Source organism: Rhodamnia argentea, chromosome 3 (assembly GCF_020921035.1).
Source record: "Rhodamnia argentea isolate NSW1041297 chromosome 3, ASM2092103v1, whole genome shotgun sequence".
NCBI classification, from domain to species: domain Eukaryota; kingdom Viridiplantae; phylum Streptophyta; class Magnoliopsida; order Myrtales; family Myrtaceae; genus Rhodamnia; species Rhodamnia argentea.
In genome coordinates this window covers 27770326-27793520 of record NC_063152.1, presented here as the reverse complement: position 1 = coordinate 27793520, position 23195 = coordinate 27770326, and the positions used below count along the sequence as shown (strand labels likewise).

Here is a 23195-nt window from a genome sequence, read left to right as displayed (position 1 = left end):
TGATATGTCGACATGTCGTATCGCATGTCGCTTTTGTCGATGTAGGTGCTATTTAGGATATAGGGTAAGGTGGCATATTATATAAATCCATGGCAATCGAGCTTGTTGAAGGACCCCCAGTGCACTGTGCGGGGTTGACCTGCAATATAATACGAAATTGCGGTCGAACTGTAGTAAGATTCAAAAGCCAAGTCGAATATTATTGGAACCAGTGCATCCAATCAACTGATTTAGCGATGATTACCGTCAAGATGCAGCTCAGAGGAAACTTGATCTGTATTCTATAGTACTATGTTAAAAGTTGTCTGAAATATCGAAAAGAAACAAATAGATATTCCAAAAACACAATAGGTGTCACGATCACGAGAGAATCCAAAAGCACTTTCACTCGTATGTGCACAATGAGAATAACACATGAGATCAAAAAAGACTCAATGTTCTCATTATGGGCATGGCGTATGATTAAAAACTCAATAGAGGTGCATGGCAACATGGAGAATCTCCCAGTCCCAGGTGTGAGGAGAGATCAAAAATCATGGGACCGAACTCTACCCAATATCTTCACTATCAAAAAGTTGTGCGAACAAAATTCTTCTCTACTTAATACTAGAAGTAGATAGCAGCAGCAACAACATCAAGAACATCAACCTTGGCAATGTATATGAATTTCACAAGAGATCAAGGATAAATTCCCACAAAAACCCTGATGAAGGAAGATTCAGATGAAAATCAAACAGATCATATTCGAGAACAATGTGTTGCAAGCTATCGGACCACGAATCGAACTCCGATCATCAACTTGATGAAAGCCGTACAACGTCATCTTATTACTGTCTTTGAACGATCGTTCTTTTCTTCCACGTCATAAATAGGGTTTTCAAATATAACATCTCACTAATTTTCTCATGTAAATTATCATATGAGCTTAAAGGCTTGAGCTTGCATTTCATTGGGCTTCCAATAATGTATTATGGAACGTCAACTTTTATTTCTCTTAACATCACTAATGATAATTTCCCGACTCTTTTAGTGTTTTATCTACATACGAACATAAGGGTCATTTTGTTTTGAAGAAATTAGTTCTATTTTTAGATAACCAATTTTTTCTTATAGAATTAGTTCGTTTTCTCATGTGAAGAGGTGCCCTTTGCCTTTGGTCATAGCATAGCAGTTGGACACAAACTTTTCCAAATTGGGTATTATGAGGCTCCTAACTCCTTCCGAAACAAAAGTTATGGTCGTTTTCCGGCACACTATAATCCAATGCAACCCAGCGAAAAAGAAAGAAGGTGAACATTTTGGTGAGCAACGAAGTTTCATGTTCAGATTTCTTCAAAGCCCTAATCTGCTACTGCTCTTAAATTAGACTGTATTATACATCACAAAATAAGCGAACATGGTCAGAGTCACCTTTAAAGCCGGGCCTACTTACCTGTCGTACTATTATTATCGAACCGGAGTATCCGGTTCGATTTGGCCACGATATGGAAACTGACGCTTCAAAACACTGATGAGATAGATAAAGTTGTTCAAAAGTACGTTGGACGACTCCAAATGAGTTTCTCTGAGAGTGTCTTTTTGGAAAGGGCCAAGTCATTCAAGCCCTCTGGCATCTTCGTTTGCTCGGCCAGATGCTTCTTTAAGTTGTAATTGGGCTCGCCCACTAGATTCCAAAGCAGGGTGAGATCAGAACGAAAAGCCCAGGCATGAAGGCCCAACAGTAATCAAGTGTTTTAGAGAGATGGCTCGAATGGAAACAAACGAGGCAGGCAGGCAGGCAGGCAGGCAGGCCCGAATCACATTGATTAATTTGCGAAGGTGGGTGCCCAATGCTTCTAAATCTACAGCTGTATCTGCCAAGATACGACCCACAAAGTCAAACTTGGTAAGATTCAGCGTTGACGGGTTCATATCATTTGATGGACTGGAAACACCTTGCTTGACGCTACGAAAAGAAAGAACCGTTAAAATCGAGGAGGTAAGATATGGTCATAGCAAAGTGCATTTATTTGTAAGTAGGGTGGGGACTGATCTCTGTTGGCTCCCCTTTACTAATGTCGTATAATGTCCGCTGGCCTGGGATGGTGACCGGGACGACCTGCACGACGCCATCCGATTCGAGTTTCAATACAGCTGCAAAAGCGATGAGTGACGGGTGGCAGATTCCTTGGAGAGAAAGAATTGTTTTAGTTGGTGGGGTTGGTTTAATCTGAGTTGGTAACGCAAGATTTCTACCTAATCTCGCAATCCTCCAGAAGGAAGAGGAAGAAGAAGAAGAAGGCACAGATTCTTGGAGTGACTGCAAAGGAACTCGCCACCGGCAACACACGTCCAAAAACGTCAAGCATATTTGCCGTAGCTTGTCTTTATAAGCTGCAGCCCGTGTGGGCCTCCTCCTCAGAAGAAGAAGATTAGGATGGAGGAGGAGGAGGAGTGTGTTTAGTTGGTTGGGATGTTTACGTGCAAGAATGTTGATTCATTATCACGGAACCATGATGTGATGTTGGTTGCGCCTCATGGCCATGGATTGATCATATTATGATCTGATCACATTCAAGGGATGGATTCCGTTGTGACGGATCTGGGTCAGTTAGGCAACAAATCATCCCCCTTGAAACGGTATAAAGGGTCTAAGCGATTTTGATGAAGCTGCTGACATATGGAAAGCTCTCGGTATTTGATTCCGTAGCTTGGCGATGAGCTTTCCATTTGGAGGCTCAAGGAAACTTGGGCATGACCGCATATGCCCGCGGACTAAACTAAACGTTTCGAGGGAACAAGCCACACACGCTGTGAACATTAAACAGAGTGCCTTGTCCCGTGAAGATTAATTAATAATCGGGGAGCGAAAAGGGAGCACGAATCGCCGTAGGATCGACATCAAGCAGCGGCGTTGGCGACTGTCGCAGCGGGTTCTTTTCCTCCTATTCAGATAACAATACGAAGAAGACGAGAGACGAAGACGACGGGTGATATGTCTCTAGTCCGCGTCAATTGGACTTAGTAGCATGTTCTCTCTGCTTTAACCTCTTCCTGGAGAAACTCTGGAATTCATGGACCGATGGATTCAGAACGAGAATGGTCCTGCCCACGGATGGTCCTATTTATTGCTCATTTACTCCCATCGCCTCCGTTAGAGATTTTCTAGGGGCTGGGGATTAAAAGAAAGTGTATGTGAATCCCCATGGATGGAAGCAAGAGAAAGACAGAGAGAGGGGAACAGAGGCCATGTGGCCATGTGACTCTACTTTGGTGTCTTGTCTTTTGGTTAAAATACAAGGGAAAGAAGCTGGGTTATACCCATCGCATCCCCCACGTTCGCTTCACCAACATCTGTGTAAGGATGGTGAACATGTACGTATATAACTACACTCCCATTCGAGAGAGTCCGAATCTACTGTCTAAATTCTTTTTTTAACTGTGACAGAGGCTCACTCACTTGTATGGAGGCTGCCTGGCTCTGGCTCCAAGTCCTTTTTCATGGAGCCTCGTCATTCACGAGAAGAGCTTCTCACCGTTCCCTCCTCCTCTCCTTCACAACCTTGCATCGCCAAAACTAGACCCTGAAGAAAATGACAAAGAATAAACAAATCCCATATGCACCTTTTCTTAATATTTTAAGAAACCAAAAATATGTTTGCTGCAGCATGATAGCATTACCACCCTCTCCCTAATCTATTGCTTTGCTTCCAAATTCTAGACTTGCTTTTCTTGCAGTGCATAGTTTGTGATTGTATTATTCAACCCCTTTGCTTCGCCACCAAATCCACCCTAGCTCTTTGTTGCTTCTCTTTCCCAGTCAAGTAAACTCTAATCCACCCCTAGTAGAGTCTCTCTTATTTGCGTCTTTGCTTTTCTCTCTTCTCTTTGCACTTTCTTATTGCCCCCCACCCCCTGTAATCTTCTTCTTTTTCTCTGGATCTCTCCGTCAGAATCCCGAAAGCCTTCCCTTTCCTTCCACGTTCGGATCCTTCTTTTCTTCGCCCGCGGGGCAGAGAGAGAGAGAGAGAGAGAGTCAGAGGATGACGAGGCTCTTTCGATCCAAATCTTGTGGGCTCCCGGGAACGACAGAGTTCAACAGGGCTCAGCAGAGACCCCTCTTCCCCACTTCTGCCAACGACTGCTTCGACGTGGTAGAGTACGACGAGGAGGAAGAGGAGGAGGAGGAGGAGGAGGAAGGGGAGGAGGAAGCGGAGGAGGAAAACGACTCCATGGGAAAGAAGGGAGGAGGCGGCGGAGTAGGAAGAAAGTGGGAGAGGCAGCAGCAGCAGATGCCGATATTGGACATTCTGGTCGGAGTGTTGAGGAAGTCGCTGGTGACATGCAGCGTGGAGAGAGACGACCTCTCCTCCACTGACATCAGCTGGCCTACGGACGTCCGCCACGTCTCCCACGTCACTTTCGACCGCTTCAATGGCTTCCTCGGCCTCCCCAACGAGCTCCAGCCCCATCTCCCTCCCAAGGTCCCTAGTGCCAGGTGAGTGTCTGCTTTAATTCGCTCGTGGAAAGCTCTTGATTGCTGTTCTTGCCATTGAGTTAAGTTAACGTGAATCTCAGTCTCATCCCTGCATTCCTTTGCCCGTTCTCGTTCCGTACATTCTGAATGAACGCAGCACCCCGTGTTGAGTGGAAGATGCTGCTGCGTATTTGTTGATCAGATTAGATGAACACCCCCAGAGCGAGCCAGTGCATGATCCACTTTCATTAATGGGATTATCAGTTGCTCTGAATCTCGATGACGACATTATACGAATCCCCAGGTCACAATAGCTTAGGTGACTGGTTTTATTTGTACAAGTAGAACCCTTTTCAGCTTGTGTGCTTCTTGTAATTCAGAGCAGGGTGTTTCGACCTTCGATGCTGAAGTTCATTCTAACCTTGTTATCAGTTTGATTAATGGGAGATTGGCATCGAATGCTGCTGAAGATTTAATTCTTCATCATCCATAAAAACTCTCCGTTCATGGGATTTCGTGCTATTGATCACGTATCCGTTGAAATTACGTTTCGTTTGATGAGGATGCGAGAATTCTTTAAACCATTAGAAGACTAGATCAATGAGGTTTCTCGAGAAAACAAGCATATAATGATTCTCCTTTTCCTTAAGGGAAAAAGCCATCAAAAATCCTAAACTTGTGCTTATATGACACATTTATTCCAAACTTTTTGTTGTGACACTAAAAACTCCAAACTTATATTCATGTGACACATTTACCTCAAATTTTTGAGGTAAATGTGTCACACGAATATAAGTTTAGGATTTTTGATGTCACAAAAAAATATTTTAGGGTAAATATGTCACACGAGTATAAGTTTAGGATTTTCAATGTCACGAGAAAAAGTTTGGGGTAAATATGTCACATGAGTAAAAGTTTGGGATTTTTGGTGTCGCAAAAAAAAAGTTTAGGATAAATGTGTCACAGTTGGCATAGTTCAGGATTTTTTTGTGGTTTTTTCCCTTTCCTTAAGGACCAAAGCATAGACCCACATACCAAATCGCATCATGGATAGCATAGAAGGTGACTCTATGTGAAATATTCCCCTGGAAGATGTGGTTGCAAAGACATACACATGTCGATAGCAGAGAGTACAGTGAAGAAACATCTTCTGATACATAGTCTATTCAAATTTTTGCCTCACATGTTTGGCATGCAGAGCTATATATGCCTGGGTTGGCTGTTAATTGCTACGAATGTCAGTAGTTCTTCTGCAGCTCTTATTTCAGGGAGATTCATTGACAGTTTGACACACTTATATCCTCAACTAGCTAGAATCGCTCATCAGACGAACATAGTGTTTGACCATAGAATTCTGAAATCCAGCATTATATGTTGTCCGGTTTGGATTCAGTGCTTCCCCAATTGATATGGTGTACTCTGTATTCTTTGCTTCAATTAACTCTGATTTTCTGAAAATTACATTGTAATACTTATCTTATCAGTGCCAGCGTATTCGGAGTTTCTGCCAAGTCAATGCAGTGTTCATATGATGAGAGAGGGAACAGCATACCAACGATTCTTCTAATGATGCAAAGGCGACTATATGCGGAAGGAGGGTTGAAAGTATGATCTTCTTTCCACTCTGAATGAAATAATTGCTTAATTGTGGTAGGAACTTCCTTTTTCCTGTGACTTTGACATTTTAACTGATGCCCATCTTCATTGAAGGCAGAAGGAATATTCAGAATAAATGCAGAGAATAGCCAAGAGGAGTACGTAAGGGAACAGCTCAACAAGGGTGCCGTGCCTTATGGAATTGATGTTCACTGTTTGGCTGGTTTGATTAAGGTAAGCAAGTGACCATCATCATTGAACTTGTAAAAAGTTCCGTTGTCGAAATTACTTGCACTTTTTTAATTCTTTGAACTGTCTCTTTTGTATTTGCTTGACACATGGGGTTGAATATATGACCTTGTCTCAGCTAGCCACTTGACTTCCATGCCTTCTGAGTTCTTGGCCGGGCAAGTTGATCTCATTTTCTGCCAGCCTTTTGTGTGTGTGTGTGTGTTTCCTCATCTGTAGGCACCAACTACTTGAAGAAGTAAAATGGTCTATGTCCATTATCGTACTTAAACAAGCATCCTTTTCGGCTACTCGACTTAGACTAGACATGCTTTCCCTAAAGTCCGTACTCCTTAACTGTGGGATGCAGTTTCAAGTGCAGTGGATTTGAGGCTTCTCAAAGAGGAATATGTCTCCAGAGTCAATCTGTTAGAAATGCATAATATGATGGATAGATGAGACCACTTTGCTGAATAAAAAGTTCTTGGAATGTATGTGAGAGAAAGGTTTTGTGTATGTTTATTGACCGAGGTTAGTGACAGAAGTGCCATTTGATGCAGGCATGGCTCAGAGAGCTTCCAACAGGGGTTCTTGATTCTCTCACACCGGAACAAGTTATGCACTGCAACACAGAAGAAGAGTGTAGTCAGCTAGTGAAATTACTCCCTCCGACAGAAGCCGCCCTGCTTGACTGGGCCATCAACTTGATGGCGGATGTGGTGCAGCATGAGGCACACAACAAGATGAACGCGCGGAACATTGCCATGGTTTTTGCACCCAACATGACTCAGGTGATCGGGATGTGTAATAATGTTAGAGTTTTCCATGCCTTATATGGATGGAGTATTGGTCTTGATGTTACGTGAGGAACACACAATTGGACACTTTGTAGCTTTCAGTTACTGAAAGACCCAAGCTTTACCCCATGTCATCCAATGGAATCTCATTCTCCGTCGTGTCTACCTATTGCAGATGGCCGATCCCTTGACTGCATTGATTCACGCGGTGCAAGTGATGAACTTCCTCAAGACGCTCATCTTAAAGACCCTCAGGGAGTGGGAAGAAACAGTTGGCGAGGTTAGGTTGCCTCTGTTGTCCTTGAATTGTCCGACCAATGAAATCATTGAGCATCCTGCGACGATCTCGGACAGACACAGATCTCATTATCAAACTCCAGGCGCTCGTTTAGTAGAGGGGCCTGTGGCGATGGAACACTTGAACGGCGGTGCTTTGGATGAGTTGGAAACAACAACAAAGAAGGGACCTGCGGGATGCCAAACGAGAAGTGTCGAAGAGGAGGAGGAGGTGGAGTCGTCAAGTAGCAGCAGCCTGGCTAGGTCGGAGGCTGGAGACGGAGATTATGGGAGCGGGGACTGGCTGAGATTGAGAAAAGGAGTGAGGAAGTTGTGCAGGCGCCCGGTGTTCCAGATGAGCAAGCCGGCAAAGAAGACGAGAAGTTATGGGACGGTAAATAGTAGAGGAGGTGGGGAAGGAGAAACTTGGGCATGAGATGTAAGCGGTCGGTACGTGTGTCGGTTCATGGCCGTTTGTATTGTGTAAGTAGTAGTAAGTATTGAGTAGCTCAAGATAAAGATAGACAACGTGGGAATGCAGTAATGAGAGGAGCTGTGTGTAACCGTGTGAGTGCCTCAAATTCGTTGTGTGGGTTACCCCCTGGGCCCCTGACCATTATCATGTCTGAAACTGAAAGGCTAATTGGGATGGATGGATGGCTGTGACTTTGTGACTGGTGAGGCCAGGGAAGTCAATCAAAACTGGATGGCCCAAATAGACGAGCCTGGCCTTCAGTGGGGGATGGCCCATGATAGAATGATCTTTCGATGTTTTACAATGGGGATCAGTTTTAAAAAGAGTATATCCGTTCGTCGTCCACAAGAAACAAAGGGTTGTCTCTTGAGTAAGTCGTGAGATTACGACAGAAACTTGCAAGTAGAGTCATGCCGAATGACTCAGCAAGTTGCTTGACTTTTAGGTAAATGAATGAGATGGGGAAACGCCTCTGTAATCTGCGAAGGTCTCCAATTTTAACGAGATTCACGTGGGGGACCCGTAGAAAATGGATGGGGGTTTGTGTACGACTCCATTGAAGCTTCTGTCACTCTCTCTCTCTCTCTCTCGAGCCTTTAATTCTCGTACTGTCAAGACATTATTGGGGTTCCTGTGATGTAATAGAGCAGAGAACGAATGGATGAACCGCACATGTAGCACATCACATCGTTTCCTTACGTTGTCCCGCTTTCTCATGTTCCAGAAACCACAAACGCTTGGCCCCAGCTTAATCAACAGATTGTGCGATTGAAGTGGGTGTAGATTTTCTCTTCCATAGCGGAACTCCTGCGCTTGGAGTTGACAAATTACATAGAGCACGAGGCTAATACAGAAAGGTCCACTGTTCTTTGAATGGCCAAGGGGTGCAGGTGGGGCCGGTGGTGCCTGCCATTTTCCTCCACAAAAGTCCGAAGCACCCCCCAGAGAGAGAGAGAGAGAGAGAGAGAGAGAGAGAAGGGGGGTTCACTTGGGGGGCAATTTCCACTCTTTTTTAAGTTTTAACAGCTGAACTAAGCACGGCATAGTGTCTTCATGTCCACAGACAAGATCTTATAAAAGCTGGTCGATATCGGATGAGTCTCACCCAATTTGCCCTCTCCAATTCGACTCGAATTCACCGGCGTGAACCCGGACGCTGCCAATCAGTAATTCATTCGAGCTTAAAGCATTTCGTCAGAACAATATTCCCGGAAATCGCTTTTCCCATTGTCAATGATGCTATCTATCCTTGGCCTAACCTAAGGCTACTTTGGAGCACCCCCGTTGCTTTCAACATTAGAAACAAAAAGCAAATCCCACGCACGTGTATTTCATTGTGTATCGGGGTTTCGAATATTTAACTATTTCCCCCTTTTCATATTACGATTCAGGCTGACTTCCTCCCTGTCGGTCCTCATCTCACCAACTTTGCCAAGGTTTATCTGTCAACTGATATGTTCATCTTAATTATCAATTCTTTTCTATCATAGACAAGAGAAGTTAGTATTTCAAGCAAAACCCGATCAACATCGGTAACTAACTCAACTAGAAGTTGGTAATGTAAAATCAACTAGTGACTTAATTGAAAAGAAGATGGTAATCATCGAGTCAAGGTTGGTAATTGAAAAGGCACGCAGATGAGGTAAACAAAGATAAAGAAATGCTGCTAATAAGCAACTCAAATGATAGTCGATAACGCCAAAATTAATTGATAATATAATGGGAGAAAAGCAGTTAATCACTTAAGTACGAATTAACAGTCGCATGTAATAATTGCACGCGTCGGTGAAAATTGTAAACAACAATTTATAAAGGATGGGAGATTTTTTTTTTTTTTTGGTCAAAAATAAGAAAAATGATAATTTAAACAAAGCAAACAAATGTCGGTAAAAACTTATCGGAGTAAAAGTTGGCAATAGCTCCAAGCAAAGTCGTTGATTTCTAAAGAGAGTATCTAAAAATGACGCTTCGGGGTAAGTCGGACAAATAAAAGTCGATAACACTAATGAATCGAAGAAACCTAATAAAAGTTGCAATAGTTGAATCTTATTAGAGCATCATCTTCTACATAAGGTGTTATATGAAAACCCAGCAATTGTTTAATTCGTCATTGAAGCACGTGTTTTGAAATCGTGTATAATCATGATGTGAATAGGAGCTCGATATTATTCAAACTATAGATCTAAAGCGAGATGATGGGAAAGGTTTGATCCTTTGCTTGTGATCTAGTAGAAAATGAATTAGTCCAAGATTATGGAGAAAAGAAGGACGGATTAGTTAATTTTATGAATGTGCGGTCTCTAATGGCCGGTTCGGTAACGTTTCTATTCCTCTATTTCTGTTCTATGGAACAAAAAGGAATATGAAACATATTTAGTAACGCAAATGATTCTGATTTTGATTCTTCTCCCGAGAACACTTTTGGACCCAAAAAAAAAAAAAAATTACTTCTTTAAAAGAAAGAACACTTTTGATAATAAAAAAGGCAACGATAGTCTTCTTTTACTTTTATCAGGCATTTGAGAAGCGTGGGCCAGGTCAACCGGACCCAATTTGAATGATCATTTTTAATAAAAATTTCTGAAATTAATTAAAAAAAATAAAATGATTAAAAATCCAAAAAATGGAAAAATCATAAATAAATAAAAACCAAAAAAATCAGAAAAAAATTTCAAAATTCAAAAAAAAAACCTACAAAATTAGGAGATGGGTCATTTCAACTCAGCTGAAAAGTCATAGCTTATCAATCATAAAATGTATTTTAAGTCCTTTGCACATAGGAATTATGACAAGACGCGCGCGACTACGACCGAAGAGGAACGAATATTTTGGTGGACCACACTTGTTTTATTCCGGATCTCACGTTTTTTGTTATATATCTTCAACAAAAGTAAGAATTAGGGCTATGATTAATACACTAGACTTATTTCAACGCGCCTAAGTATATTTATATGCCAAATAAATGGTGGGATTTTGCATTAGACTTGGCCGGAAATCATAAACAAAGCTGGATAAATTTCACGCACGTGATCGGTCGATTGCACACTTTCGTGGCGTTAAACCGCACGAGGAATGGGTGTGAGCTTTTTGGGATGAAGTGGGTGGTCCCTCAAAGCAGATGTGACTCTTTCTTTTTTGTACCCTTTTTCCTGCAAACCACGAAGTAGTAAAATAGAAGCAAAAGGTAAGAAAAGAATGCGGTGCGGCCATGCTGAATATAAAAAAGGACGATCGCGATTTCTGATCCTTCCTTTAGATATGGGCAACGATATTTAAAGACATATATTCCTTTAATCAGGACCACACTTGATCATTGGGGGAGGAGGGGAGGGAGTCACTCCAGGTTAATTTAAAATTTGCTTAACACAGTGAGTACGCCTTTTGGCCCTTCGGCAAAAAAAAATGTCAATGTCACACGTTTTCCATTCCATAATGCGATAGGAGTGATAGGGCATTAAAGCTCTGAAAACCATTTTCCCTCAGGTTCAGCACCGCCACGACGATGATGGATCACATCGCCACCGTCCTCCATTCACTGCTGTCCAGCCGTCGATCTAGGTCATCAAATACGGAAGGGATTGGATTGGAGTCCTCGACAATTGGACTCGGTCACTAGCGATCAGTTCGGGTTTCTCGGATAACGGCATCTTCAAACTCGATTGTAATCGCGCTCAAACAAAGTTGTCTAGATATGAAAACAAGACGCTATCTTTACATGGACGGTATCATCCTACAAACCTTTATATTATGATTTTTGAGTTGCACATTGCGGATATCGTCCATGCACAGAATTACATAAAATTTTGACGTATGTGTCGTTTGTTTGAAGGTAGTGACTCACTAATCAGAAGGGTAATTGGAGGGGGCCATTAATTGCTGATGAAGAAGTTAGATGGATTCGGAGGAGAGGCTGTCTGGCCATTATTTCACGTGCCCATTTTAGTTTATGATTTTGTATTTAATTAATTGAGAGGGGGCTGTGCATAATTTTGCAAACTTCTGGATCCCACAACACCCTCCCAAATTTCCCACTTCTACCCCTCTCGTCCTCGTCCTCGTCCTCGTCCTTTCTTCACTGTTGTCTACTGTGTCTGTGTCCAAGTCTACAAAATGGACAAAATTCATGCGCCCTCCTAAATTTGCACAAATCATAACTTCCTTTGCCATTTCTCGTAATTCTTCGGCAGTGGCACCGGCACGTACCTCCCTCCCTTTGTACGGAAAAAAAAAAAGGTCAGGGCATGGAAGAGCTGATTCTCTCTCCCTCTCCATCTTCTTCTTCCCTCGTCTCCCCCAAGTCCTCCATGTCTCCCACGGCCACGGCCACGGCCACTCCCCCCGGTCTCACCCTCCAGCAGAGGCTTCAGCTGATGCTCCAGATCCAGCCCCTCCCCCTTTGGTGGTCTTATGCCATCTTCTGGCAACTCCTCAACCACGACGATGGCCGCCTCCTCCTCTCCTGGGGCGACGGCCACTTCCAAGGCTCCTCCACCGGCACCAACCTCACTCCCTCCTCCCTTTCCCATTCCCACCGCAACAGGAAGCTCCTCCACCCCAACCCCAACACCCCTCCCCGCCCAGATGCCTCCGCCGGTGACGTCACCGATGCCGAGTGGTTCTACGTCATGTCCTTGACCGGCTCCTTCTCCGCCGGAGATGGTATTCCCGGCAAGGCCCTCAGCACGGGGTCCTTGGTCTGGCTCACCGGCGCTCGTGAGCTTGAGTCGTACAAGTGCGACCGAACCAAGGAGGCCGAGCTCCACGGCATCCGCACCCTCGTCTGCATCCCCGCCGGTGACGGAGTCCTTGAATTGGGGTCTTGCGACGTCATCCCGGAGAACTGGGCCCTTGTTCAGCGAGCCCAGTCTCTTTTCGGCTCCGATCTGCTTCTTCCCAAGCACCCACCACCACCACCTCCGTTCCAGCTCCACCAGGACCGTAGCGACATTTCTTTCGCCGACATTGGAATAATTGCCGGCGTTCAAGAGAATGATTTTGCTCCTCAAGATGACCACGAGAAGAAGGTCAAGAAGAAGCCAGAGGCCGCCCCGTTCGGTTCCTCCAGCTACCTGGTGGAGTCCGAGCACTCCGATTCCGACAGTCCTTTCATGGCGGCGGTGGCGGCGGCGGCGGCGACGACAGAGAAGAGGAACCCCAAGAAGAGAGGGAGGAAGCCGGGCCTCGGCCGCGACATGCCGCTGAACCACGTGGAAGCCGAACGGCAACGCCGGGAGAAGCTGAACCACCGCTTCTATGCCCTGCGAGCGGTGGTCCCGAACGTGTCCAGGATGGACAAGGCGTCGCTGCTCTCCGACGCGGTGTCCTACATCAACGAGCTCAAGTCCAAGATGGTCGACCTGGAGTCCCAGCTACAGAGAGACTCCAAGAAGGTCAAACAGGAGGTGACGGACGCGACCGACAACCTGAGCACCACCACGTCCGTCGACCATAGCAGCAGCCCGTGCGGATGCGGCGGATCTTCGCTGGAGGTGGAGGTGAAGATCGTGGGGTGCGACGCGATGATAAGGGTGCAGTCGGAGAATGCGAGCTACCCGTCGGCGAGGTTGATGGGGGCGATGCGGGAGCTGGAGCTGCACATACACCACGCGAGCATGTCGACGGTGAACGACCTGATGCTCCAAGACGTGGTGGTTAGGGTACCGGAGGGGCTTAGAGGCGAGGAAGATCTCAGAGCTGCACTTGTTCGAGCGCTAGAACAATGACTGACTCAGTGTGCGTGGCTTTCCCAAGGGCCCCTGCCTGTTTAATCATCTATCGTGTTAGTGCCTAATGAATGCCTAAATCCCGTGTGGTATTTCAAATATGCTTGCTTGCTTGCTGTTGCTCGGTAATGGGGTGTGTACTTAATGTAATGTTACGTAGCTGAGCTGTAGTCGCATGAGAAGACAAAGATCAGCAGCAGCAGCAGCAGCAGCAGCAGCTAGGCCTTGTGCATTATTTAGTATCTTCTTAGTTATTCCGACAGTCTTCTTACCATCCTTGAAAAGGAAACTAGTGTTATAAAAAAAGAGAAGGCATCATCAGCTCATTGATGGACGAGAGGCGCTGAAAAGAAAACTACTTGTTCTCCTCTTTCGTTAGTTAGGATTTAGAAGGAGGAGGATGTATCACGGACCAAGCTTCCCTGAGCTGAGCTGATAGTTAATAAGTATTTCCAACTACGCAACTCGGCTTTGTTTAGTGATGCTTGCTTTGCTTGTGTTGATTAATTTGGTTTTTGGGGACTGACCCTCACTCTCTAAGCATCTCCTTTTTTTTTTTGTCGATTTCACCGAGTTGACGGACATATAAGCCATGCATATGATGAAGAACCGGGATTGGGATGATTCGCCCGAACCGAGCAAAAAGAAAGGCATCCATCATCAATCGAGGGAGGAGGAGGACGAGGAGGAGGAGGAAGGAGACAAAGGGACAAAGGGACAAAGGTTGGAGGTGGAGGTGGACGTGGACCCGGATGTGAAAAAGATGGAGCGAGCCTCGTTTTTCGCATGGCCTAAAATATCCCATCATGTCCCCACTCCCACCCTCCCTCCTCTCACGTGGAGGAAACTGGAAAATGCGTCAGCGTACGAGATTGGGCGCGTTCGTCCGTTCGTGCAAAATACGCTTTTCCGGATTGCCCCACGCCCACCACCCCCCCACTCGCCAAACGGCCAACAACTCTCGCACCTGCTGTATCGTGTTGCCTCGCGTTGAGTTTTTAAGGTTTCCATCAAGTCTCGTAGGAAATGCAGACATATGTCAAAGCATCACATGTCCAACTTTACCCCCTCGCTCTTAGCTTCAGGTGAGTGTCGTTGGGATGGTAAGCTCAGATATAATGACGAGTCAAATCATAATTCCCTCTTTTTTAAAACCTTAGAATACTACTACTATCTTTTGATTGTTTATAAATCTTTCGTTCAATCAAAAGCTAACTCCACCCACAAGATCATATAAGTTTGATGACAAGACTTGGAAAAAATAAAAAAAGAGGATATGAAAATCGTTTGGTTAAGTCCTGTCTTCAATCCTCTTACCTTATCGACCAAAATAAAACCCTCGAATTCTCAGCGTTTGTACAATTTGGTGCTCTGAGTTTTTATGTTGCTTCAGCTAAATCCTCTAATTTATTCTATTCGTTCTTCTGAGTTTTACTTTGTACGATCAAATCCTCCAACTTTCTCGATTTGTGTAATTAAATCTTTCGATCGATCGCTCTCGCTAAACTTTTCGATTAGTTAGCAGTGTGGCATTTTCCTTGCGAAGCCCCCAAACGTCACGCACGATATATGATCTTTTGTTGAAACTATTATCATTATTAAGCATGTGGAAGCACAAAAATCACATCGCACGAGAAACGTAAATATATGCATTTTTACATGGTCTTCCCTCTTCCTCGTATTAACTATGGGAAGAAGGTCGGTTCTTTGTCCATACTATCCCATACTCACGCACCCAAAAACTTGGCTACACAAAGTCACGTGCTAAACTGTGGATTGACAACCTCACGCATCGACATGCCGTCATCGTGTCGAAACCAGGGGATCACCAAAGTCTCCAAGCAATCCAACCAACTCGCCGATGACAATAGAGTACCGGGCAACAAGTCGATGAGAGATCCCCCGCTGTATCTCACGTTGATCCATACAACATAGCTACACTTAGTATAAACTACCATTGATTCAGGTACTAGCATATCTCGATATTTGTAGTGAAATGTATAGGAACTCTGAACCACAATGGTGGAGGGTGATCCATCCTATAAATATGAAAAATAAGCGATGGGCCGAAGCCCAATAAATGAAATCTATAGGTTTAAACTAGGAGATCATTTTCATCGCTCAACATGATATCCACAAAATAATGTTAAATCAAGATGGGTACAAAATAGCAATAATAGGCAATTGAATGGATAAATGCACTATTCTTCCTATCACGACATGCCAATGAAAATTGATCCTCATTGCAAGAGGATGACATGCATATTATGATGCATAGCTACCACCGATTAGTTCGTCGATAGACGCGTGCGAACATGTAGCATATACGAACAAATGGCATATACATGTATCACATTAACTACTAGCATATCATCTCATCCCTAACACTCACTCCCGGGGCATCTTGACAAGTTGGGCACCTCAACTCCGAGGCATTCTAAACACTCTTAAGACATCTCGACACATGAGGCGTTGTCGTCACTATCATATGGTAGCAAATTACATGATAAAATTACAACCATATTATCTCCCTTGCATCAACAACGAAATTAACGCTCGTTCTTGAGAGTCTATATTTGGTACACAACATCTCTTGATGGGAATCATTTCCTAAATAAAATTACCTTGCCCTTTCAATGATCACATAGGCGGATAATGATAGTGATATGCTTACCTCTTTTTATATCTCATATAACCAATGATATTTTAATCAAATGTTGTGAATTCGTCAAAAAGTTGACAAGTAATAAAATCGATAGCACTGAATCCACTATTTAATAATCGACAACTTGGTGCACTACATCTTTCGATGCAAATCATTTCTGAAATACAATTACCTTGCCCTTTCAATGATCATGTAGGCAGGCAATGATAGTGACATGCTTATCCCTCTCTTAATTTCTCACGTAACCAATGATAACTTAATCAAAGATTAGTAAATTCATCAGAAAGTCCACAAGTAATAAAATTGATAACACCGAATCCACGAATTAACAATCCATAACTTGGATATCAACAACTTGGTTCATGTTCGGCAAGTCAACTTAGAAATCGACAACTTAAAATGGTGCAACCCAATTCTTCTCACTTGCTATTGTCAAAATTATACTAATAATTTTTTTTTTTTGCTAAATACTAAATTGATTCAACATTTGAAAAAAAGGGGTAAGCCAACGCCCAGATATAAAAGCAAATGACAAGTAGGTAAGCTCTCTCGTCAATACAACAAAATAAATCTCAAATCCAAACGGCACAGACATTTTCGAGAATCAACCTTCCTCCATCATCTTGATCATATCATCCTATCTCTCTTGTAAATGTAATGATATGTTTGGTAAGAGGGGAGCGAACTTAATGAACCCATAATATTCATTATCTACGAATTAATTAAATGAATTATGTGTAAGTAATGTTCTTTCTTTACGATTTCATGATTACTGCCATAGATACACAAGTTTAAACTTAGTATTTTTCATGTAAGCTGAGCGTGCGACTGAGTAGAGAAGCAGTGTTAATAAGCATAAAGCTTTTCGGAAAAAATTACGTGCAAAACCTAGACGAAGCACGGACCAAATTCCTTTCAAGTAAAGGGAAAGATGGAACATGTAATGTTAGAAATTTGATTTGTCAAATGATGTGAGAAATTGTGTGGGGGAACATTGAAGCAAACGAAAATTTCGAGGTACGATCGAGAAAGCATCGATTGGAATCGAATAAACTTCGATTAACGCTTGGAAGCTCGTAGCCCAGATCTTCAAAATTGGGAAAGGAGCTGCAGAGATACGCAAGTCATCGTTGGAGCTTGAGCTTCTCCGACTGGTGAATCGGAATCGGAAAGCCCTGGCTCGCGATATCTTGAAACGGCTGTTCCCGTCCCGGACCAGCAGGTTCGCACTCCCTCCTCCGTCTCCGATTGGAATTGGATGTGGAAATGCGATGGACATCAACCTCTTCAAGCTCTGCTCTGGCCTCAAGTTCCTCGGTTACCTGATGATCCTCCTCGTCCTCGCCATCGTCGCCGTCTCCTACTACGCCGTCGTCGTCCTCACCTGGGGTCCCCGCCTGCTCCGCGGTGGTCTCTCTTCCTTCCTCGCCTTCTTCGTCCTCCTCCTCTTCCACCTCCTGGTACCCTCTTTCTTACACCTTCCGTTCTCTTGCTTATTTGTTTCTCTATTCGCCAGTCCTAGTAGTGACGCGTTGGCACGACAATAAACATAGTTGGAAATTTAAGTGTGTTAGAGCAGCGCCACGGTTCGATATATTCCCAGTTAGTTCATTGTGGTAGCATCTTAGCTTAAGTACAAGCCGGGTGCTTCAATTGCTTGAAACGTGGAGTGCCCAAAAGAGTTCGCTTAGGTGGAGAAGTGTCCTTTTCTTAGCTTGCCTGCTATTGCCATTTGATAGCACTCAGTTTGCTTAATAAGTCGGCCATTTTTTTTTGCAGCTCCTTCTGTTATCGTGGAGCTATTTTATGGTAGTTTTGAGGGATCCGGGTTCAGTCCCGGAGAATTGGAGACCAGTTCGAGATGAAGAGAATTTTGAAGCTGATGGTTCTTGTTTACCACATGAGGCCTCAGGGTCAGGGTCTACCTGGCCTTCCTCAAATGGATCGGAAGGAAGACCACCTTTGGGATTCTGCGTTCGTTGTCAAATGGGAAAGCCACCTCGGTGTCACCATTGCTCTATTTGTGAGTGTTTCACTCTTGGTCATCTTGATCTTCAACATTGGTTACCCTATTTTTCTTTCTCTCGGGTTTAGGAAATTTTGGGAGTAAGAGTTGGTAAAAAGTTGAATGCTTCTGTTGCTAGATGTATTCAAGCAATTGAATAATATCACTTCCTGCTCCAGAATGCTGTGTATTGTGATGGTGCTTGTGGGTTGCCTCCATCTTACCTAAGGTACTTTTCAATGTCTTGAGTAACTTGCCTCTATTCTTCTGCAGGCCAGAGATGCGTTCTTAAGATGGATCACCACTGTGTTTGGGTTGTGAATTGCGTTGGTGCATGCAACTACAAGTTCTTTCTTCTTTTCCTGGTATTGCTGTTTTTCTTTCGATGCTGAAAATTAGAGTTAGTTGATAGTTGCTACTTCATGTATAGAAGGTGATCGGCAGAACTTTATGCTTTTTAGTCTTTGTAATTGTCTGGACTCACTGAACATTTGGGTCGTGGGTAGGTTATGCGGTTTAGATTGTTGTGGTGGTGACGTCATTGTGATATATTTGTATTTGAAAAGATTATGGTTATTCAGGTAATTCAGGAGAAGTATTTTACAATAAACTTTCTGGAGGTTGAATTGCTGATCGTACAGGGCATTTAATTTCTGGTCCATCTTGCTGGTGATAGTCTACTGCTGTGACCTTCATGATTGTTATCACTACATCTGTGAAGCATACTATAGAAGGCGAATATCTCTTTGTCATAAAACAAGCAGATGCTAGGCACAAGTAACCTAGACTGGTGGCACTGTAAAATGTCTTCTGCATTCATGGAATTTCTCTATGATATGCAATACGGTTCCTCTTTTCCAACATTGAGATTGGTATTTCATGACTTGAATTTGGCCTTATCAGCTGTATACCTTCTTGGAGACAACAATGGATACTTTACTACTGCTTCCAAGCTTCATCAACTTCTTTAGTGAAGCCAAGAATCATTCTAGCTCTCCTGGCGAACTTGCTGTTATTTTCGTGGCATTTGGTAAGTGCTTTGGTAGCGAGATCGATTTGGTATTCTGAATTTGTAGCTAATACTTGCGTACATCTTCTCAAGTTTGCATAATAATTACACAGTTTGTATATTGATGCAGTTCTTAATCTAGCTTTTGCACTGAGTCTTCTTTGTTTCCTTGTTATGCACGGGTCTCTTGTTTTCAGCAACACCACTTCCATAGAGGTGAGGAAAAGTTCTTGTCTTCCTCATTCTATATTTCCTTCTGGTTTATAACTGATGAGTTAAACTGAGTTATGCTAATATGTGATGTTTGCTGCGTTAGCATATAAATTGAATTTATACAGGTTATTGTCCTTGAAATTGTACTGGACCTTGAGCTACTTAGAAAATTACGACTAGTAGTTTTGCGTAATGCATTTATAATGTTGAATATTAACTTCATTTTCGGTGAGATGTATATCCTGGATGCAGCAATGGAAATTGTTCTACTTTAGTGCAAATAACTGAGATATTAATAGGTTGCCACCAAGAGGGCTTACCTGCTAGTTGTTTATGATCAACATTGTATCAAGAGTTAATGAATTTGCAAAATATGTAGCTTTGTGGGAAGTTACCAAAGATAGTGAGATTCTGGAATTAGGAAACAATGTGCCTAATGTCACTGTGTCTGAAGTTTTTATCACCTTTTCCCTGCATCTGAATGTTTGAATTGAAGATCAGCTATTCCAACTTAAGAAAAAGGAAAGAGTTCAGGACGGTGACACATCAGAAACCTAATCAACACAATTGCCTAAAGATTTGAATAATCATCATGGAGCACTGTGAACAGTGAAATTTGGCAAAGCAAGAAATGAATCATTCACCTTATTATTTCTGCTGGAAATCTGATACGAGAACAATTAAGCATGTCCACAATGTTGATCTCTGCCGATGGGTGTGCATGACCCTCTGAAATTGACATTACAGGTTTATGAGAAGAAGAAAGGGGTCAGGTGGAAGTATGACTTGGGCAGGAGGAAGAATTTCGAACAGGTGATAGCACTTCACTCTGATCTTCTCTTGGCTAGTGATTGCAAATTATCATGTGCTACGTCTAATGGTGCCAATGTGCATATGCCTCTCACATTCAATGTGTTCACCTTTAACTTGCAGTCATTCTATCAATGTTGTTAACTGTCGATCAACAATATTACCCGTTGGTCATTGTGAGATTTCCTTAAAATTGGAAAAGAAGTGTTGGATCCTCTTTTATGTTGGCCAAAAAATGAAAATTAAAGGGAGGTAATCAACTTATTGGATTCGATTATGAGGGTATCTTTCATGGGTAGATGATAGATTTTCCTTTTCCCTGGTGTCTTATGGTAGAATGAATTGACTTCTTAGATAAAAAGTCAAAAGAAATCCCCTATGGAAATGTTTCTAAAAGTTCATTGATATGCTGTGTTCTAGGATGAGATACCATCTTCTACCAGGATTCTTTAGCTTCCCTTGTGTGCGTATTATGTCTTGATCTTTTTGTTGAGTTCTTAGGCTCATACTCTTGATTTTTGTTTGTGTGAAGGTTTTTGGCACCAAAAAAGCACTGTGGTTCTTTCCCTTACTTTCAGAGGAGGATTTAGGAAAAATACCAGCACTTCAGGGCCTAGAGTTTCCAACTCGCTCTGATGTTGAGGCGTAGAAGTCTGAATCAGTCTTCAGGGGTAGATGTTGCCTTTAGATGGCTAGAATGGAGCTGACAATCCTATCTTGTGAGTTGTTTGTTTGCCTGTGCATTCTTCCTTTGAATATTGGTTCCATAATGCAAATTTTTTCATTTGAACGGGTGATGCATGACTGTCAGGCTGTCAGCTGAAAAAGAAGAAGAAGAAGAAAAAGTGAGAAACTAACGGAAATTATGTACTGAAAGTAATATTTTAGCCACTTGATTCTGGTACCTTTGAATGCTGTAATTCATAATGCATTAGCTATAGCTCGTCTTGATGTTAAGTGATCTTTTAGTCACATAAGGCTAGGGAGGAAGCAATGAGACTTGAACTTCAATATTTTCAAAAAGGATCAGCCGTGAGTCAATCAGTGGTCTCAGCTTTGCCAGGATTGCACCCAGCAGGACAGGCTAATATTCCAAGTGCAATATGGCTATCCAGTCGTTGAAAGTAATGTGCCCTTGAACTGGATTTGATGTAGCAAGCCTAGGAGCTGTGGATGTAGCGGCAAAAATCAATTTCCTGATTCCTATGTTAAGTTTGCGGTGACATCATCCTGACGAATTATATTCCATGGAGAAAACTTGAGTTGAGGGTGACTGGTATTTTATAAGGAAAATGGTTAAGTGAGGAAAATTGCTTCTTCAGTCGGTGACACAGCAGGTCTTTACTAACTCAGCACAACTCATACGGTTGGATGAATTCAGAGCATTCTTTCTTTTCCCATCCTTCTCGCTACTTTCTAATTGGATGAACCTCGGGAGGTTCACTTAAGGTGCCTGCAAATCACGGGTTACTAAAATCTTCTCTGGCCAGCCAGGTTTTTAACAAGGGAGGCAAACATGTTGAAATGGCTATGTGCGTGTCATCGTGTCATGTGTAGAATACGGACGGACAGCCATCGTACGTGTTTATGAGCGCGACCTGTTTTATGTTGCATTCTCTTTGTATTAAGCAAGATGATCAGGGCAGATGTATTAACATGTTTTCTGGAAATTTTTACTTCCCAAAGCAGAACCCGGTCAGGGTATCCTAATCCTATTTGGCTGCGAATTCTCGTTGATGTGTTTCCTGCATTAGGACTTTTATGCATGAACTTTTGCCTCCTTTGATTGATAATTCTCGTGCTGAGGCGCACTGTAGGAAAAGAAAAGAAAGTGGGGGTGTGTCTTTTATGTAATGATTCTATGAATGATTACTGAACATAGTCGACTACAGTGTAAGCTACTGTGTCTTTTTTCTGGGAATTCGATCCGGATCTGATTATTGTTTGATATGAGACGGTCTTGATAATAAAATTAGATGGCGGGGTTATGGCGAGAAGCCGTGTGGGCTTCTAGGAAATGACAGAGTAAACAATATAAAAACTTGGATGACAACTGGGGATCTTCTATTGGTATGACCGGTGGGTATCCCCAGAAAACCTTTCATTAGATAAAACCTGCACTAGGGAAGGCTCCGTGTGCATCTTCTCCAGCTAGATGGAGAATAAAACCTACCTTCCTCTTTCTTCTTCCTCTGTTATATCTAATGGAAAAGTGGTCAAGTTGAGGGGGAGGCCTTCTTATTGCCTATGATGACCCAATGCCCGTATTACTTTCGTTTTCAATGATGAAACTAATGAAGGGGGAGAGCTGGTATATACTATTAGGGAGAATCAATTACAGTCTCTTATTGTACATACAGAGAGGGAATGAAACCATGCCTTCTCTAGGCTACATAACATAAGCACAAGCATCGCTGGCTCTCCCCATCGAAATCCTACATTTCCGTGGGTATTTGCCGAATCACACTCATTAAAATCTATCTCCGGCAGGCTTCCACATGACTTATGCTGGCTCCCTCCAATCTGCGTGTCTTCATCTTTCTCCTATAGAACGCACTGTTCCTGGTTAACACATTGTTCGCTTAGCAACCCGGGAAGAAGGCTCTCTCTCACCGGTGAAGAAATTAGAAAGAGAGGGAGTCTGTAAGGGCCTGCCTTGCACACTCTCAACACAAAGTGAAAACCTTCGGCGGACTGGACGTCCCAGCTGTATGGAGTTATCGAACGCAAGCAGGGCTTAATCCCCTGCCTACAACTGCAACTTCAATGGAGGCATGTGGGGGAGGTACTAATGAACGGTGATGATCCTTGGAAGAGGAAGATGAAGATAAGTCGGATATGATGAGGGAGAGCCAAGCAAACAGAGGAGTGAGGAAGAGGATGAGGCCGACGGGCACCATCCAGAGCTGACGGTTCTTTGGGTGGAACTGGTACTCCCACCA

General features: G+C 43.2%; 3 protein-coding genes across 4 annotated transcripts; all 3 read left to right on the top strand.

Annotated features, from left to right (window-relative positions):
• Nucleotides 1-3432: 3432 nt before the first annotated feature.
• LOC115753526 (rho GTPase-activating protein 3) lies at nt 3433-7872 on the top strand. The gene is made up of 5 exons (XM_030692162.2): nt 3433-4477; nt 5941-6061; nt 6167-6286; nt 6841-7071; nt 7253-7872. Exons 1-5 carry the CDS (start codon nt 4023-4025, stop codon nt 7787-7789), a joined length of 1464 nt encoding a protein of 487 aa, XP_030548022.2. The 5' UTR covers nt 3433-4022; the 3' UTR covers nt 7790-7872.
• A 4197-nt stretch (nt 7873-12069) lies between these two features.
• Nucleotides 12070-13654, top strand: LOC115753538 (transcription factor MYC2). Its single transcript, XM_048276714.1, has one exon. The coding sequence runs from the start codon at nt 12070-12072 to the stop codon at nt 13549-13551; it is 1482 nt and encodes a 493-aa protein (XP_048132671.1). The 3' UTR covers nt 13552-13654.
• Nucleotides 13655-17107: 3453 nt separating this feature from the next.
• LOC115753529 (probable protein S-acyltransferase 12) lies at nt 17108-21157 on the top strand. 2 transcript variants are annotated; one of them, XM_030692169.2, is made up of 8 exons: nt 17108-17137; nt 17363-17676; nt 17996-18239; nt 18495-18586; nt 19125-19251; nt 19361-19446; nt 20191-20256; nt 20786-21043. In XM_030692169.2, exons 2-8 carry the CDS (start codon nt 17488-17490, stop codon nt 20900-20902), a joined length of 921 nt encoding a protein of 306 aa, XP_030548029.1. In that variant the 5' UTR covers nt 17108-17137; nt 17363-17487; the 3' UTR covers nt 20903-21043. The 2 variants fall into 2 exon arrangements, with proteins under 2 accessions (XP_030548029.1, XP_048132707.1); XM_048276750.1 differs by lacking the exon at nt 17108-17137 and adding an exon at nt 21046-21157 and having other exon boundaries at nt 20786-20903.
• The last annotated feature ends 2038 nt before the right edge of the window (nt 21158-23195 follow it).